Genomic DNA, 17,077 nt, shown 5'->3' with positions numbered 1-17,077 from the left:
TCTAACAAAAATGTTACAAGAAAATAAAACTACAGAATAAAACTAATGAATATAGGCAAAAATCCTTAAAAATAGTAGCCAACCAATCCAATAATACATAGAAAGAATAATAACATCATGAGCAAGTGAGGTTATCTGAGAAATACAGGCGGGATCAATACTCAAAAATCAGTGAGTATGGGGACTTTCAGACATGGCAGAGGAAGAAGCTAGCAAATCCCCTCCCCTACTAAAAACTATAACATTGGACAAAACTGTCAAAAACAACCATATTGGGATCTAGAAATTAAGCCAAAGTAAAACAATTTGAGATGCATTCATTCTTAAAGAACTCTGATACACTCTGGGCAGGAATCTGGGGGTCTTGCCCAGGCTGCCCCCCTCCACCATCAGCAGCACCACCACCTCCCCCACTGGGCAGACCCAATAGTTCTCCCAAGGTGGGGCTGGCCTAGAAAAGCAAAATATTTGCTACTGTTGGGAGCTGATGTGTTTGGGGGCAGAGAGCAAAAACATCTATGCTCAGAGGCACTGCCGGTAAAAGTAGAAAACTCAGGAAATGCCCAGTGAAAGCTCACAGCTCTGCCAGCCTAAGGCTGCAGTGCCAGTGCAACGAACAGCAGACTAGCTAGAAATTTCAGAGATTCTGGAAATGAGACAACCAACGAGGGGTAGATAAGTTCTCACGTCCCTGGTGGACTGGAACGCTGCACACACGTGCTAGTAGACCCAAGAGCCCAAGGTCTCCCCCAATCTACGACCGAATCCACCACCGGGCAGGTGGTGGTGCACACACTTATGGAGGAGCCAAGGTGTGGCAGGTAGGAACAGGGGGGACACACCTGATGTTCCGATCAGAGTTAACACAGGAGGCCTGCTTGCAAGGCTGGCCCGAGGCTGGTGTCCTGGAACTTGGATTTCGGAAGGCTCCCGCCACCTACATGATAACAGTGGCTCACTGAACCTAAACTGTACAAACAGTGTGGTTTATGCTCAACACCTACAATCCTTCTGGGAGTCGGGAATTTTGATACGTGCTGGGCAGAGAGTGCCTAAGTTACCAGCACCCAGTAAAAACCTTGGGGCATTGAGCTTCCCTGGTAGACAACGTGAGGCTTCTACCAACCAGTGTTGATACTAGGAGCAGGGATGGGAAATCCAGATGACACGTGAAAAGGCTCACTGGGTCCCCAGAGGACAGGGAGGTGTGGCTCATTATCTTAATAGACAAGGGTGGGTGGAAATGCTTGTCAAGGGCTCTGCGGCTGGGCTGATGTCCTTGATTAATGCTACAGATTTCTAGAAATATCAAGTTGCCACTGAATTATTTCTAATTTGGAAATAACTGTTTTTGTAGCCCTTTTTGGGGGCCTAACACAACATTTGGCTGTGAGAGAAAATGACAATAGTCATTTTAACCTGAATCAATACCTTAACTGGTTTGTCTTCCCCCAGTGAAGACACAGATTCCAAAAACCTAAGACTTGGGCTCTTTCACTTTCCTTCCTGCTCGCTCACTCTCTGCATCCTGGTGACGCAATCGCCTTTCAGCCCTCACTGTCACAGCTGGCTTCTGGAAGCTTCCAACTGTCCTCTGTGCGTTCCTGCTGTACTTGTGTGTATCACAGCTTTCATTCCACTGTATAGCAGCTGCTGCGATTTGTTCTGATCTCCCACTAGACCACGTCTTACTCAGTTTTGTATCTCTAGGATTCATTCTACCGCCAGGCACACAGCAGGTACACATTGAATGAAGGAATAAATAAATACATTTTAGACCACATTTTTATACTTTCAAAAATCTTTCAACAGGTTGTAGACTACCCATTTAACAGCCCAGTTGTTTTCAATCTTTTTCAGCAAAAAATTCCCTGTTCGTGTGAAAACCTGTATAAATGTCCAATACGTAAGGGATTAAAGCTAAAGTGCCCTGGTGAAAGAAGGGTGGGCAGGGGGACTGGGAAGTGACAGACCCCACGGAAGGGTTCACAGAAGGCCGAGGTATCACAGAACCCAGTTGCAAAACCTCAGCTTTAATCTATTAAGGAAGGATCAAAGACAGCCATTAAAATACATTACAGAAAAAATATGTGGTTTACTTTACCCTTTCCATGTAGGTTCCTATGTTGCCTTTTTTTTCCCTTTTTTACTAAAATACCAAAGTAAAATAGGCAAAGCAAAATAATGGACAGCCAGAATCCTTAAAATTATAAAACAGAATTATTCTCATTTTATTTTCTCTCCTACTCAAACAGCAAAACAAAACAAGAACTTCTCTCCATAAAACTTGGATGAAATGACTTATAATGGCTTATAAATAAACTTTGTACAAACACTGACCATAAAATTGAGGCAAGAAAGAATAGTTTAAGAAGCTCTGAAGATAGTGTCTTTATCTGTTACAAAAGGGGATTATAAAGAAACCAGAGAAAAATGACTACATACAATTTGAGCATAAGTCTTTAATGCTTTCTTGCTTCAGTATTTTAAAATCTTTATGATATAGAAAGACCAATAAAATAATTGTGTCAAGAAATTAATTTTGGAGAATACGGACTGTATACACAGTGACACTTACCTTCTATTATACTAAACAGATAAAATAACAGACTTCATCTTAGAATTTGTTTTAAGTAGTGGTATTTTAATAACTTTTGTAGTTCATTTTCAGCCTGTTTGATTCTTTTCAAGCTTAAGCAAAATGCACTTACATCATCTGCAATGCCAAAGATTTTAGATGTCAAGTACTTGAGCATGACAGTTCCAAATAACCAAAAACATCCTTGGATAACCTACAAAACAAACATACAACAAAAAAATAAACAAACTGATGCTTCATATAGCCATTCCACAGACATAGTCTAGGAAGAAAAAAATAAATACTTTAATCACACTTGAAATAAATCTCCATACCCAAGAAAAAAAACACTAAAAAATGCACCTAAGTTAAAATAAATAATGTTACTCCAAAATCAAGCGGCTATCACTAAAAACAAAAATATAAACACTTCATCTTATTATCAAAATTAATATATCTTACAGAAGATTTATACAGCAATTAGTTAAATCCCCTTTTACTAACAGTTTCTTACACATGCACTGTTCCTTAGGAAAGAAACATGGAATTCTTTAACTCCCTATCAAATATTAATCTTAACTTGCTTACGAAAGGGCAAGTTGGCACATTAAAACTGAGCCTTAATATGGTATAAAATTGTTGGATGCCCTGCATTCCATAGATCATTTCTTTCAAAGTAAAACATTAAACCAATGACATATTTTAGAGAAGGAAAAACGTATGCATTCAAATAGATTGATTCTTACCCATAAACTAAGTTCAGATACATTTATTTTCAAGAAATGTGGTTTCGCTGCCAGTATACCCTGCATGGAGACAATAACACAGCACACAGTTAATACTTACTGATGTAAATTCAAGTACCAAAAAGTACTTCTGACTCATAAGACTCTCCAGAAACTAAAATCCAGTACACTGTTGATGGTCCACACAGCATCACCACAAGCTCACTGACTTGAAGAAACAGCCCTACTTTAACTGAAGTAGATTAGGGCAGTCAGCGGCTTCACCAAGTTGAAAACAGAATCACCACGTATAAATTTTTATGGCTGATTTTACACCTCCCTGATTTACCTAAGAACCAAGAAGTATAAAGTAATTTCAGAATTGTATGAGTTCTCCTTAAGCTAAATATTAACTCTTAGACTAGACTACAAATGAGTTTTTCATGAATCAACTGAATACTTCTCCCCTATCAAATCTTATGGTAAATAGACTCCCAAAATACAGTACCTATAGGGATCTAAATCTATTATACTTCAAAGTTCGCAAAAATATGGTTGGAGACCAAAACGTAAATACAAGAACCCACATTAAATCTTTCCAGAAGTTTCTGAATATCCAAGAACACAAAATGTGGTAAGATTCAGGTTTCAAAGTGATAACTATAAATAAAAATAGGCAAATGTTTGTTTATAGTTCAATATGCAGAAACATGCTATATTCTGTAACTGTTGGCATCATTTATTTTTATATACCAAAATCTACGAAGTACATAAAATATGCAAAATTCATAGCTAAGATACACCTCAGTGTCATGCACCCTAGTAGGAAACCTGACACACTGTAGGTGCACAAATGAACAAAAAGAAATTTCCTGCAAAATGTACTTAGATTCAATTTTATCGTATGTGATCTTCCCTTCAATGGCTCCCGGGTACAGAGTCCCAACAGTCACGTACTTTAACCTGAGTCATAGCAGGGCTTGCCTGTGTACACATGTAAAATAGGGAACTGAGTACCTTTTCACATTTCCTAATTACAAACAGAATTCACTAACTGTAAGAACTATCATTAATCTCAAAGCACAGCAACTCAGCTAACGATTCCTTTTGTCATTGGTGAAAACACAGCATCACCGCATGGTCACTGATAATTTCTATGACTAAGTACACTCAAGTCACACAACCTGAAAAGGGTGGTGGTCCAGATTAGGAAGAGGTATATCACTGGGAAAGGAGACCTTAAAGAAACATTATTTATAAAATGGGAGAAAGAAACAGATTTGCTAATGAGATCTAGAAATCAACAAAGTCAAAATGATCTGAGTAACTTAAATGATTATTTAGGAAGTAGAATACATTTCAATTAAGTGCAGTATGCATTTGTCTTCAGGACACAAGCCTATGCTAAAGCACATGCACTTTAAATAGAAGGAATAAATTCTTTCCTCTTAGGGTTGCAAAACACTGGAATGGTGAGCCAAATTGACAAAAATGGCATAAACATCTCTGGAAATCCTTAAATTCAGGGAGATTTACATTTAGAAGGTCATCCCACCAAAAGTGGCAGAGGAGTTAGGTGACCTTCCAGCATTTGCTCTAATCCTGTAAGACAGGCTCCCGATAATCTATATCTGTAGTGATTTAGCAAAATGTAACTGAATCATCACCTGGTTTAAACTATCTGAATATTTCATACTAACAAACATGGGGGGGCAGGGACCCTACAAAACCAATGCCTCTGATCACAGCTGTACAAGGAGGAGACATTGCTGTGATGATGCCACAGGGAAAGGAAAGGGGGGGCCGGAGAGTGGAGCGGAAACAGGATAAAAACTACAAAGAGAGAAAAAAGAAATCTTTCTGAAACTAACCCTGGGACCAAAACTTAGGTGACAGAAAAGATGAGGATGGAGAATGGTAGAACAAATTAGACTGAGGCCAAGTGCTCTGCTTCCCCTTTGTTGTGTTTCTTTCCTGTTCTGGAAGTGAGTACTTGAGTACTCTATCACGTATAGATGCATTCCGTAAAACACCGAGATGGTTCTTATAGAAAAACCATCACCAATCCCCAGCCTGTGATAAAGAAACTAATGAACCATTAGTTTCAAAAACAAGCATGAGCCATGTACTTAAAGAACACTTACCCAAATAATCACCAAAGAGGAAGCATAATAAGAAGTTAATAACATTGAGTTTCCAAACATCAAAACAAAACAAAGTGCAAGAGAAACCTGGAAAAATCCAAGAAAAATATAATTAATGCACATAAAACAAAACAAAACAAAAAAACATTACACATGCCGACAATAAAATTCAAACTGTTCAAAAGGGAATATATAATGAAAATAGCCCATGTCCTATCCCACACTTCAAAACCCGAAAGATCACTATCAGTAGTTTCCTGTGTATCATTCCAGACATTCACACGTACAAATTCTAGTTTCTATTTTTTAAAAACCACAAATGGAAACTTAACCCGTAAGCTACACTATTGCTTTCTCTTACAGTTGTTTCAGAGAGCTTTCCATAACAACCCAAACCAATCTAATTATTTTTGTTGAATAACTGAAAAAAGTATTTTACTCTAGACTTGTAATTTAATTAAATGCTCCTCTGACCGCTGCTAAACATTAAGTGCCTTCCAGGTTTGTTTCATTGTTATTTTGGTTTTCCTATTTCAAACTCAGCTATGATAAACACCCTTATGAGTATATCTCATGTGCATTTCAGCACATCTATGGGATAAATTACTGGAAGTGGAATTGATGGATTAGGGGTAGACACATTTTAAAATATGAAAAAAATATCAACAAATTGTCATATAAAATATTGTACCAATTTCCTTTCTGACCAACAGGATATGGGAGTTCCTACTGATACACATTCCTGCCAAACCCATGTATTACTCTTTTAAATATCTGCCAATCTAATATGAGAAAAACGTGCCTGCACTGTTTCACTTTCCATTCGTTTACCGGAGGAAAACCTCGTTTACCGGAGGGTGAGGTGCAGCATCTTTTCTTCCATTTGTTGATTGTCTTTGCGATGTACGTGTGTGTGTATGAACTGCCTACTCCTGTTGCCCATTTTTTTGGTTATTTTCCTTAAGAGCTCTCTTTACATATTTTAGAACATAGCTCCTTATCAAGCAAACATTGTAAATAATTTTATACACATGGATATTGAAAATGTCTTATATGTGAATATTATTCGGCCATAAAAAAGGAAGTCCTGCCATTTGCATCAACATAAACGGATCCTGAGAATATTATGCTAAGTAAAAAAAGCCATTCAGAAAAAGATAAATACTGCGTGATTTTACTTATATGAGGTACCTAGAGTAGTTAAAGTCACAGACATAGAAAGCAGAATGGGCAGTTTTCCAGGGGGAGGAAGCAGAATAAGGAATTATTGTTTAATGCGTAGAGAGTTTCAGTTCCGCAAGATGCAAAGAGCTGTGGAGCCAGATGGTGGTTACACAACAATATGAATGTACTTAATACCACTGACCTGTGCACTTAAAAAGATTAATATGGTAAGTTTTATGTTATGTAGTTTACCACGATAAGAAAGTGGGGGAAAACCTGTTTGGAGACAAATTCTATGTATTTTTTTCCTTTCTATAACTATAGGAATTTGTAAAATGATAATGAAAAAAGATATTCCATAGTTAGTAACTAGTTCCATAGTTAGTCACACCATAAAGCATATATCATTTACCCAAAATACGTTCCACTACAAAGTAAATCTGTGTAATGCTAGTACTTTTATAACTATAACTTTGAGTCAAAGTCCTCATCCACATGTGCCTGTGTCACTGTGCGATTGACCATCTAAATGCTTAATAATTATTCTGATTTTTACTGCAATGTAAAACAAAGAAACAAACCCATATGAAACAATTTGGGAAAAAATTAAGCCAAGTGCAAAAAAAAAAAAGATTAATTACTGCCCAATCCCATTCATGAACAGGTATTTAAAAATCCTAACAGGGTGGTAGATGAGGGTAAGGGGGATCAAATATATGGTGATGGAAGGAGAACTGACTTTGGGTGGTGAACACACAATGGGATTTATAGATGATGTAATACAGAATTGTACACCTGAAATCTATGTAATTTTACTAACAATTGTCAACCCATTAAAAAAAAATTTCAAAAAGTCCTAACAAAATGCAAGCAAAGTGAATCCAGTAATGTATAAAAACTGTGTTTACCCCAGAAAAGCGAGGTTTCTTAATGTAGAAAACCAATTAATAGAATTGATCATTGTAGTATATTAAGGAGTAAAAAATATACAGGATCATCTAGAAAGATGTAGAAAAGCATTTGATGAAGTTTAGCCTTTATTAATTTCTTTTACAAAGCGCTGAAAGCATGATGAGGACATGTTAAAAGGATAAAGAGGCCAGCTTAAAGAAGTAGGCCAAATCGGGACCAATTCAAGCATCAAAATAAATAATGAAACAAGGGGATTATGCTGCAGTGCATAAAACAGATGCCATTTTCTCTTAGACATAAGAGAAAAATTGGTAAAAGATATGAATAGAAATGTTACAGCAAAAGGAAATATAGAATCCATAAAATTATCAAAAGACATTCAGCTTTACTAAGAGAAAATACAAATTAAGACAAGATACCATTTTATACTTACCTGCCTGATAAAATATAAAAGGATATAGAAAAACATGAACTGTTAGATATTACTGTTTGCAGCAGTCCAATCACTTTTGGAAAACGATGCAGTATTAAATGATGAAACTGAACATGTGGGTAATTTACCACCCAGAAAGTCTACTACCAGGTAAATGTTCTAGAGAAACTGGATGCATATGCCCCGCGGGTATGTATAAGAATGTGCAGCATTATTTAAAAAAAAGAGAGAAAAAAATCTAAATCCCTTCAATAAGAAAACAGATAAATAAATTGTGCTTTATTTATACAATGGAAAATATAAAGCAAAGAAAACATCTAAACTCTAGTAACATACAAATCTCAGAAACCTGAATAAAACTGTTAAGTCTCATAAAAGGACACTATTTTTACAAACCTTAAAAACAGTACTAATATTTAATAATAAAAATACACTATTTAGGAACACATATGGCAAAGTCATAAAGAAAAGCAAGTGAATTATAATTCAAAGTCAGGATAGCGGTTATCACCAGGAGATGTACGGGGGATGTGTTCAGGGCACCCCGGGGCTTGTTCAAAGTATCGACTGTCCTGTGTTTCAGCTGGAGGATAAGCTCATGGTGTTCATTTTATAACTTTGTTCCTAACTTCCCTATATATTATAAATGTCCTTTTATATGTATCAATTATTAGAGAATGAATAATTATAATGGCATATTATAATAACATTAAAATTATAGGGAGAAAAATCATCAAAATTGTAAGAACTAATGACAAAGAGAAGACAAAATGTTTTTAAAGAATAAGCACTCATCAAAACTGACCATCCAGCCTTAGGACCTTTGCTCCAGCTGTCCCACCAACCTAGAATATTCTTCTCTGTGATACCTACTTGGCTAACTTCCAGTCTTTGCTCCACTGCCCCCTTCTCAATAAGACCTGCCCTGACCGCCTCATTTGATACCTCAACCTCCCACGCCGACGCTGGCATTCCTGATCTTCCTGGGGTACCATGACTTGATCTTTCCTTTTTTTCTATAGTCCTATCGCCTTCAAACACACTGGACAATTTACCCACTTACTGTATTTATCATTTGTCCTCTGTCGTCTCTCCTTCCTCTACTAGACTGTAATCAACATGTGTAACTGTACTCACTGGTATGTCCCATGTGCCCAGACATTTGGCGCTCAGTAAACGAACATCCCACTTCATTTTAACAGAAGGCTCCTGGATAATATGCCATTCCATTTTCTCTTTCATGAATGTTCTCTTTTAATGATAACATGTACGTAGGGCACAACCTCAAGCAGATAATGCGCCCAAAGTAAAATTTTCTGGGTGGCCTATGTTAATTATATTACAGTTTTTGATTGACATTTGTTTTAATTATGGAATCATGTTATGACCAATTTCAACCAAAAACAAATCAAATACTAATTAAGAATTTGTTTTAAGGTCAAATTCAATGGGGGAAAAAAACAAATTTAAAAACCATTACCATGTGTATATAAATGATCTTCCGTAGTTTGCATATATCAATGTACCCCACAACATGTACTGTGAATAAAGATGCAATCTGAAATTTAAAAAGAAGTTAAGTTAAAAATAAAAACTATACATACAATGAGTCACTGTAAGAATGAAGATTATCTTTATTTTTGTTTCAAATTCATTTTATTTATTTTGAAAGTGAATTCTTTAGTTTCCATCATCTTTCCTGCCAACTTATAATTTAATTGGTTCATATATTAATATAGCAAATACTGGTTGATATTTTCACTTCTATACACAGCTCTCTCAACCATATAAATTATCTCCTTTGTGGATTACCCAAAGCAATACTCATTTTAATGTCAGGATGACTCTACTGTCAATATGTATAACTAAATTACAAAGTGCTTTGCCAAATCAAAAAATATGAAAATTTAATTAGAACATATGACAATTAGAACATAATTGTAGAAGATACATTAAACTGAAAAAATTATTATGCAATAATGCATGTGTGTGTAAAAATACATTAAGTTCTGCTTGTTAGTCACTCTTTACAAGTATCTCCGTTAGTGTTCTCTTTCCTTTATTCAAATATTCAAGGGTTCATTATAATCAAATTTATCAAATGTAAAATTAGAAGTACTTAACAAAGGTATTTTTAACTTTCTTTACAGTTTGGAAGAAAACTGTGTACATATTTACCAAGAATTCTAAGAATGCTGGCATGATTTAGATGAATTGATTAAAATGAGGATAATGCACCTCTTAGTAAAACACAGAGATACTATCCCAAACAATACTTCTCCACCCTCATTCATGGAGAAAGCAATTCAAATTAAATTCTGTGCTTCTCCTACTATGCAAACATGGTTTAAGCTAACTGATAAACAGCTAAATACTTAATCATATATCTTAAGTTCCCTTCATCAAGTGTTTTATCTCCAAATAATCTACTACAAATGTTCCCATTACCAAGAAAACCAAGGTTTGCCTTTATCCAGGCTTATCCCCGCGGAACACTGCACTGCTTACGAGTGACAGATGTGAGAGTAAATGTGGACAAGTGTGTGTTGTTATTCCACATAAACCCCACAGAGACGCACACTATCTCCGCCCCTAGTTCCATGCAAACCCCCACCCCCACCCCACAAAAAGCAGGCCACCTCCACTAACTGGAGGCAACAGGAACTCTCTCTCCCTTTGCACCCCAGGGTCTCAGCAATACACAGCAGCCTACTGGGTCGAATTTTAAGGAGTGACTCTCCTTAAAATTGAAATGTCATCACACTAAAGAAGACAAAAGAGTCTAAGAGATGATATCAAAGAAAAAATTAAGTGCAGAGCCTCCTTTTTACTTATTTTTCACTTTTCAAATTATTTCTTTTTTTTCAGTTCCAGTTGACATTCAATCTTATTTTATATTAGTTGCAAATGTACAGCACAGTGGTTAGACATTTATATAATTTGTGCAGTGATCCCCTCGATTAGTCTCATACCCACCTGACACTATATGAGGTGTGAGCAAACAATACGGTGAATGTTTAAAATAAAATAAAAATGTATTACAGTAAAAGACACATTGCCATTAATCCCCCTCAAAATACTCCCCCTCGTTTCAAACACACTTATCCCATCATTCTTGCTCAGAACTTTCTAAAGCAGTTCTGGAAAGGCCTCTTTCCTGAGTGTCTTTACTTCATCCTCAATCATGACAACACTGCATGTCACACTTCTGGTGTATGGCAATTTCTGTCAAATAAAAGCATTACGGTGTGTCCTCATTCACCTTATTCACCGGATGCGACTTCTGGCTCTTCTCCCAAGTCAAAATGACCACGAAAGGAAAACATTTTGAATCGATTTGGGACATCGAGGCAGCCACAACAGCGCAACTAAAGACACTCACAAAAGAAGACTTCCAGAACTGCTTTAGAAAGTGACAGGAACTATGGGATAAGTGTGTTCAAAGGGAGGGGGAGTATTTTGAGGGGAATTAATGGCAATGTGCCTTTTACTGCAATAAATTCTTTTTAAACATTCACCATATATTTTGACCACACCTCGTACATAGTTGTTGCAACACTGACTATCTTCTCTATGCTGTACTTTACATCCCCATGACTATGTTGTAACTACCTATTTGTACTTCTTAATCCTTTCACCTTTTTACCACCGCTCCCCTAACTGACATCTTGCTAAGTAGCAGGTAATGTGTTAAGAGTTTTATATACATTATCTCATCTAATCCTAAACACCACCAATAAAGTAGGTTCTTAAATTTCTCTATTTCACAAATGAGGAAACTGAAACTAAGAAAAGGTAAGCAGTTTGTCTAAGTCAAGAAGCTAGTAAATAGAATTAAGACTCAAATCCAGGTCTGACTTCATTTCTCAAGCAAGACTTCTCAAAGAACATTAAAAAGCAACTCTTAAACTGCTGAATATGAATATGAATATGAACATGGCCAACATAATAAAGAAGTACAAGTAGTGGGGAGGACAGGGAGAGATAAACACACTGCTCCCTCTCTCCACAAGCTAGCTTCACCTTGTTTTACAGACCTCTGTTTGAAGAGAAGGAGAGGTGAGTACATGAAAAGATGACACATAAATCACAGACTGGTAGGGGAGTTATATACAGTATGAACTGTTTAGGTATTTATCCTGGTACCCTATGTGTATTTTTCCTAGGCATTAAGAATTTACAGTATTATTCATAAAAGGAATGCCTTTTACTTAAGAGAAATAGTTAAGGTTGTAGCCCCAGTCCACTTTCAAGCACACTAACAAATATTGAATAACAAAGATAAAAGCCCTCTTACAAATTTGAGTTCAATAAATGCATTCTACTAGTATATAAATAATTAATACCCATTAGGAGATAAATTTTATGTATTTCCATACCCTAAACTTTGTTTATTAATTAAAAAAACATTTTAGGACTCAGAATCATATAACATGTCAGTTCTATAATTTTGTATAAATGAGTTCACATAATTAAACACACTAAGCTTAATAAAGTTGAAATATATCAAAGCATCTCACCTGAGTAAGAAGTACAAACTGAGCAAACTGCCAGGGAAGCATGAAAAACACATTGGAAATGCAGAGAGCAATCAGGCTTCCTCGATAAAGTTTTGTAGCCCTGGAGAAGACAAATAAAGACCAGTAAGTTTAACCACCAAATATTCATGCATGGCTCCAAACCGCTGCAACTGAGAATCTCTAAACACGATCTGGTTAAAACATAAACCAGACGTAAAGTGAACCAGTGGGTCAGAAAGTACACCTCCTGACACTCAATTACAATTTTCTATGAAACAAACAAAGCCAGCCTAAGAGAGAGAGGGCATCTGGTTCAGCATATCCATTGAGTTTTTTCAAACTATATTTTGGTGAATTCATAATTAACCATATTTAACGCTTCATTCAACAGATTCACGTGGAGAGACAGAGGACGTCTATGAAAAAGAAATCACAGAGAGCAGCACATTCTAGGTGCTAAGGACTGTGCAAACAAATCCTGCAAGAACTCAGAACATGGCTAAGCAGCTGGGGGCGCCGGGGCGTCTGTGGAGGATGTGGGATAAAACCTGGGTCCTGCACAGGTAAGGGACAGAAAAGAGAAGAGGAGAAGATGGGGCATTCTGGACCCCCCTGCAGAGGCCTCGCTTTGGTTCTGACGTGTCATTTAGGAGATTTTTAAGAGGGTGAAGTGATCTTATCTTTCATGTTGGCTTGAAGAACCACTTTCTCCCAAATCAGTGAGCCAATACAAAGCCGCCAACATATGTAGGATCTCCACTAAGTGAAGTGTGTATGCCGACAAATGGAGGTTACAAGGTAGGTAGGTACCGTGGACTGAATAAGACATTTTCCTTAGGATAAACCGACTGGGGCACTGAGTGTCACCATAGAACGCCTTTCTGTATTTCCTTAAGTATCCCTTCTCCAAAGAGCACCGCCTCCGCTATTCTAATCCAACTCTTTCCATCATGTCCCTAAATCAAGCAGTTTAAAATCCAGGTAACCTATTAATGAGGTACAAAATTAATTTATTAGATAAGAACCAGCCTTTTTAATAAGAGTGTGAAGCAGGGGTTCTAGTCCATGAAACTTCTGTTTCAGGTATTTGTGTCCACGTGTGTATGGGAATATTGGGTCACAACGTAAAATGTATTTTTTATTTCTTGTAGATCACAGTCAAAACGGTGGAAAGCCATTGTCTAAAATAAAGCCTTTCTCCACTGCATTTGAATACTGAATGTGATTTTCATTTCATGGGTAATGAGAGACAAAGACTTCTGAGCAGAATTTACTACTAATCTGGCTGCTGGGTACACAATGCACCGAGGGGAGAGAGGAATCAAGGGAGAGCAAGGAAATTCCAACTGGTGACGGCATGATCAGTACTGAACCAAGGTAACAGAAATATAAACATAAGTACTGCCAGAACAATGAAGAACTAGGTAATACTGTGGCTGGTATTAGGTGATGTATATAAAACCGAATTTCTAAAAAGATTTAGAACTCAAAACCAGTTTAACGTAAAACACCTTTCTTACCTTATTTGTGAATCAGTTCTGGCGTTAGGAATAGTCTTTTCTAGCTCTGTGCCAGGACCTCGGCACCCGCGGCCTACGGCAGCAATGCTCACCTAAGCCATTCACCGCGTGACCCTGACCCATGAGATGTCAACTACAGGTGGAAACCGAGAGATAAGCAAAATGGCGATGCCACCAAAGGAGACAGAATTCGCTGCGAAGGACGAATTATGAGAAGATTGAGATGAGCGACAGAGATAAGGCTGTCATCCTTCGGAAGAAAGGCCAGAAGTCTGCCATGACTCCAGGAAAGGAGGACGTGGTCTGCCCCAGCAAAAAGGCCCCATTCACCAGGAAAGCAGCTGACACCCCAGGGAAAATGAAAGCAGCCGCCGTACTTCCACACCCAGGAAAAGTCCCCTAAAACTTTGCTGCAAAAACCAAAAGTAAAGACAGGAATGAGCAGGCGGATGAGGTTAACACGACAATGAGTAGGAGGCTAAAGACGACATCAAGAGGCTGCCCCAAAGGCCCTAGGGAACAAGACGGGAGACTCTAACAGGAAGGGCAGCCCCACGACGGCCAGCCGAATAATGGCCTCCAAAGAGCTCCGTGTTCCCCGAAAATTGTATGTCACATTGCATGACAAAGGGGAATTAAGGGTACAAATCAGCTGACCTTCAGATAGGGAGACTCTCCTGGATTATCCAGGCAGGCCAAATGTAATCACAGAGGTCCTTACAAGTCAGAGACCAAGGTTGGAGTAAACTGACAGGAGAAAGACTCACTGCACCACTGCTAGCTTTGAAGATAGAAAGGACCACAAGCCACGGGATGCAGTGGCCTCCAGAAGCTGGAAAAGGTAAACAAACTGACCCTTGAGCCTCCAGGAGATCAGCCCTGCTGACACCTCAAGTTTAGGGTTTCTGACCTACAGAACTGTCAGAGGTAAGATGAAACCTGTTTGTGGAGATTTGCTAAGGCAGCAAGAGGAAACCAGCAGAACCTCCTGCAGTACATCCCTCAGGGGGCATTACAGGCAGCTGTGCTTGGCAGGTACAGCAGTACCACCCACGGCTGCTCAGGTCAGAGCAGATCAGCCAGGGAGTGTGAGGAGAAGCAAAGGCTCTCCTTTGGATTGAAGACAGAAGCAGAGGTCAAAGCAAAGCAGAAATTGGAGACTGACGGGCAGTCTCCCGTGTGTATCATATTGGAGAAACGAGCTAAGATTCTGGCAGCGGGGAGTTCGATGACATTCGTACACACACTTCTCCCTGGGGTGTCTGAGAAGGGAACATCGATGCAGGTGCCTCAGAGCTAAAGCTTATAAGTTCACAGAACTCTTGATCTTTATTTGAAGATGCTGAAGAAGCTTTAAATCCCATAGTAAGAGGAATTCAGGAGACAACAATCAGGCTGGAGTTGCAGAGACTTTGACAGCTAACATAGAATTCACCACCCACCTCACATTCTGTGAAAGGCCTGTCTAAAAACACGCATAATAGCCAAAGCCAAGCAATGGCTCTATTCATGCTGAGATCGTCACAGAGGGGATCGGCCCACCCCGTGTTTGGCGTAACAGACTTCAACCCAGTTCCCCTGAATTCTTCAGATCACTGGCGGGATCGCTTAGTCCGAGTCACCTTCATGTTTTCGTCATGCTTCATTCTTTTTCATAGGCCCATTTTGCTTTGTTTTTACCCTCTGAATGAAGGCTGCACTCATCTAAACTCAGTATTTGTCAGCAGAAGAGGAGACAGACAACTGTTCACAGTCCTCCTCTCTTCCCACTTGTGTGTTTCTGGATCTCTGCTGGGTCTCTGCTGAAGGCTAGACACACATGGACAGCCAATCTAATCCTGAATTTTCAGCAGGAATTCTCCTAGTACATCGTTGGTCTACTGAGGTGGTTTCTTTGTATCCCTAACATCTGATTCTCAGGGATCCTAAACAAACGTACGATGAATAATTACAGGTGTTAATGTGTTTGACCACAGCTATTCTACGAATTGTTCTCTGCTTTGAAGGACTTTGTCTTTCTTATAAGGTACACTCTACTGCCACCTGCTTTCCCCTTTCTTTCTGCCTACTTTTGGGAGACTGTGGTGGCAGCAGAAAATGACCTGGGAAAGTGGAGATGGCAGAAGTAGACACAGATTTGCTGTTCCTCAAGCAGTATCTGCAGACCACCAAGAAAAAGGAAGAAGACTAGAAGGCACGTTAGGAAAATGTTATTGGTACTGAATAGTTTGAAATTATACTATTAAAATACCTTTATGAATTCAATCTCGCATCAGCATCATCTTAATTATTTTATTGTATTGCTTGTTTTTATTATGGAAGCTTACAAATTCTCGCATAAGTTGTTGAATGCAAAACAAACTTGACAACAACGACCAAGGACCAGTCCAAATTACCTGAGAATATGAGTCACCAGCAACATCTGAAGTACAAGGAATGGATATGAGAAGCTTTCTCGCAGCGGTGGTGTCCACATCACACGGGTACACTGAGAAAAATTCATGGTTATGGTCTATGTGCTAAATTTGCTAAGTGAGATATACCAAGTTAAAGCTACTCGTAAGTACAAAGAGAAGGTTTTTCCCCCCCATAAATTGAAATGGTGTGTTACAAAACACCATTTAATAATTATTACTTAATAATAATTAACAATAATAATCAAAGTTTAATATAAATACATTAAAATAGAAACACGACAGAGCTGCTACACACCAAAAAGTTATTTCCACACAAGGAAGTTAACTATATCCATGGCTGGCTTATGTCTATTACAGCTAACGTGAACTTTCAGTTTTAAATTATATAAAGAATTGATACAGAATCACTATTTCTTCAAATTATTAAGAGATATATCACATAAAAGATATTATGATCATGAAAAGTTAACTTAAAATAAATGTTAGTGTTTAAAATTTGAATCAAAGTAAGATCAAACATTTAAAGAATCTTACTGTAGATTTTAAAGAAATTAAATTTTAAAAAGAAACCCGTAATCTGTAAGTAAACTCTCCTAAATTTTAAAAACAAATTTGACTATCTAAAGAAGAAACTTGTATTTCTAGAAGGAAAACCTGTAAAGAT

The 17,077-nt window shown here is 37.8% G+C and overlaps 1 protein-coding gene across 2 annotated transcripts in view; it reads right to left on the bottom strand.

The window, feature by feature from the left end:
- Positions 1-17,077, bottom strand: part of DPY19L1 (dpy-19 like C-mannosyltransferase 1) — a 72,638-nt gene that overhangs the window by 24,883 nt on the left and 30,678 nt on the right. For both annotated transcript variants that reach the window (XM_033088293.1, XM_033088294.1), the window contains exons 8-13: positions 16,393-16,484; positions 12,477-12,576; positions 9,437-9,514; positions 5,448-5,534; positions 3,325-3,384; positions 2,712-2,792 (exon numbers count right to left, since the gene is read on the bottom strand). In XM_033088293.1, coding sequence (XP_032944184.1) covers positions 2,712-2,792; positions 3,325-3,384; positions 5,448-5,534; positions 9,437-9,514; positions 12,477-12,576; positions 16,393-16,484 — 498 coding nt within the window. The remainder of the gene's footprint in view (positions 1-2,711; positions 2,793-3,324; positions 3,385-5,447; positions 5,535-9,436; positions 9,515-12,476; positions 12,577-16,392; positions 16,485-17,077) is intronic.

The sequence above is a fragment of the Rhinolophus ferrumequinum genome, chromosome 20, assembly GCF_004115265.2.
Source record: "Rhinolophus ferrumequinum isolate MPI-CBG mRhiFer1 chromosome 20, mRhiFer1_v1.p, whole genome shotgun sequence".
NCBI lineage: Eukaryota > Metazoa > Chordata > Mammalia > Chiroptera > Rhinolophidae > Rhinolophus > Rhinolophus ferrumequinum.
The sequence above is the reverse complement of the archived record's forward strand: the minus strand, read 5'-3'. Positions and strand labels throughout refer to the sequence as shown.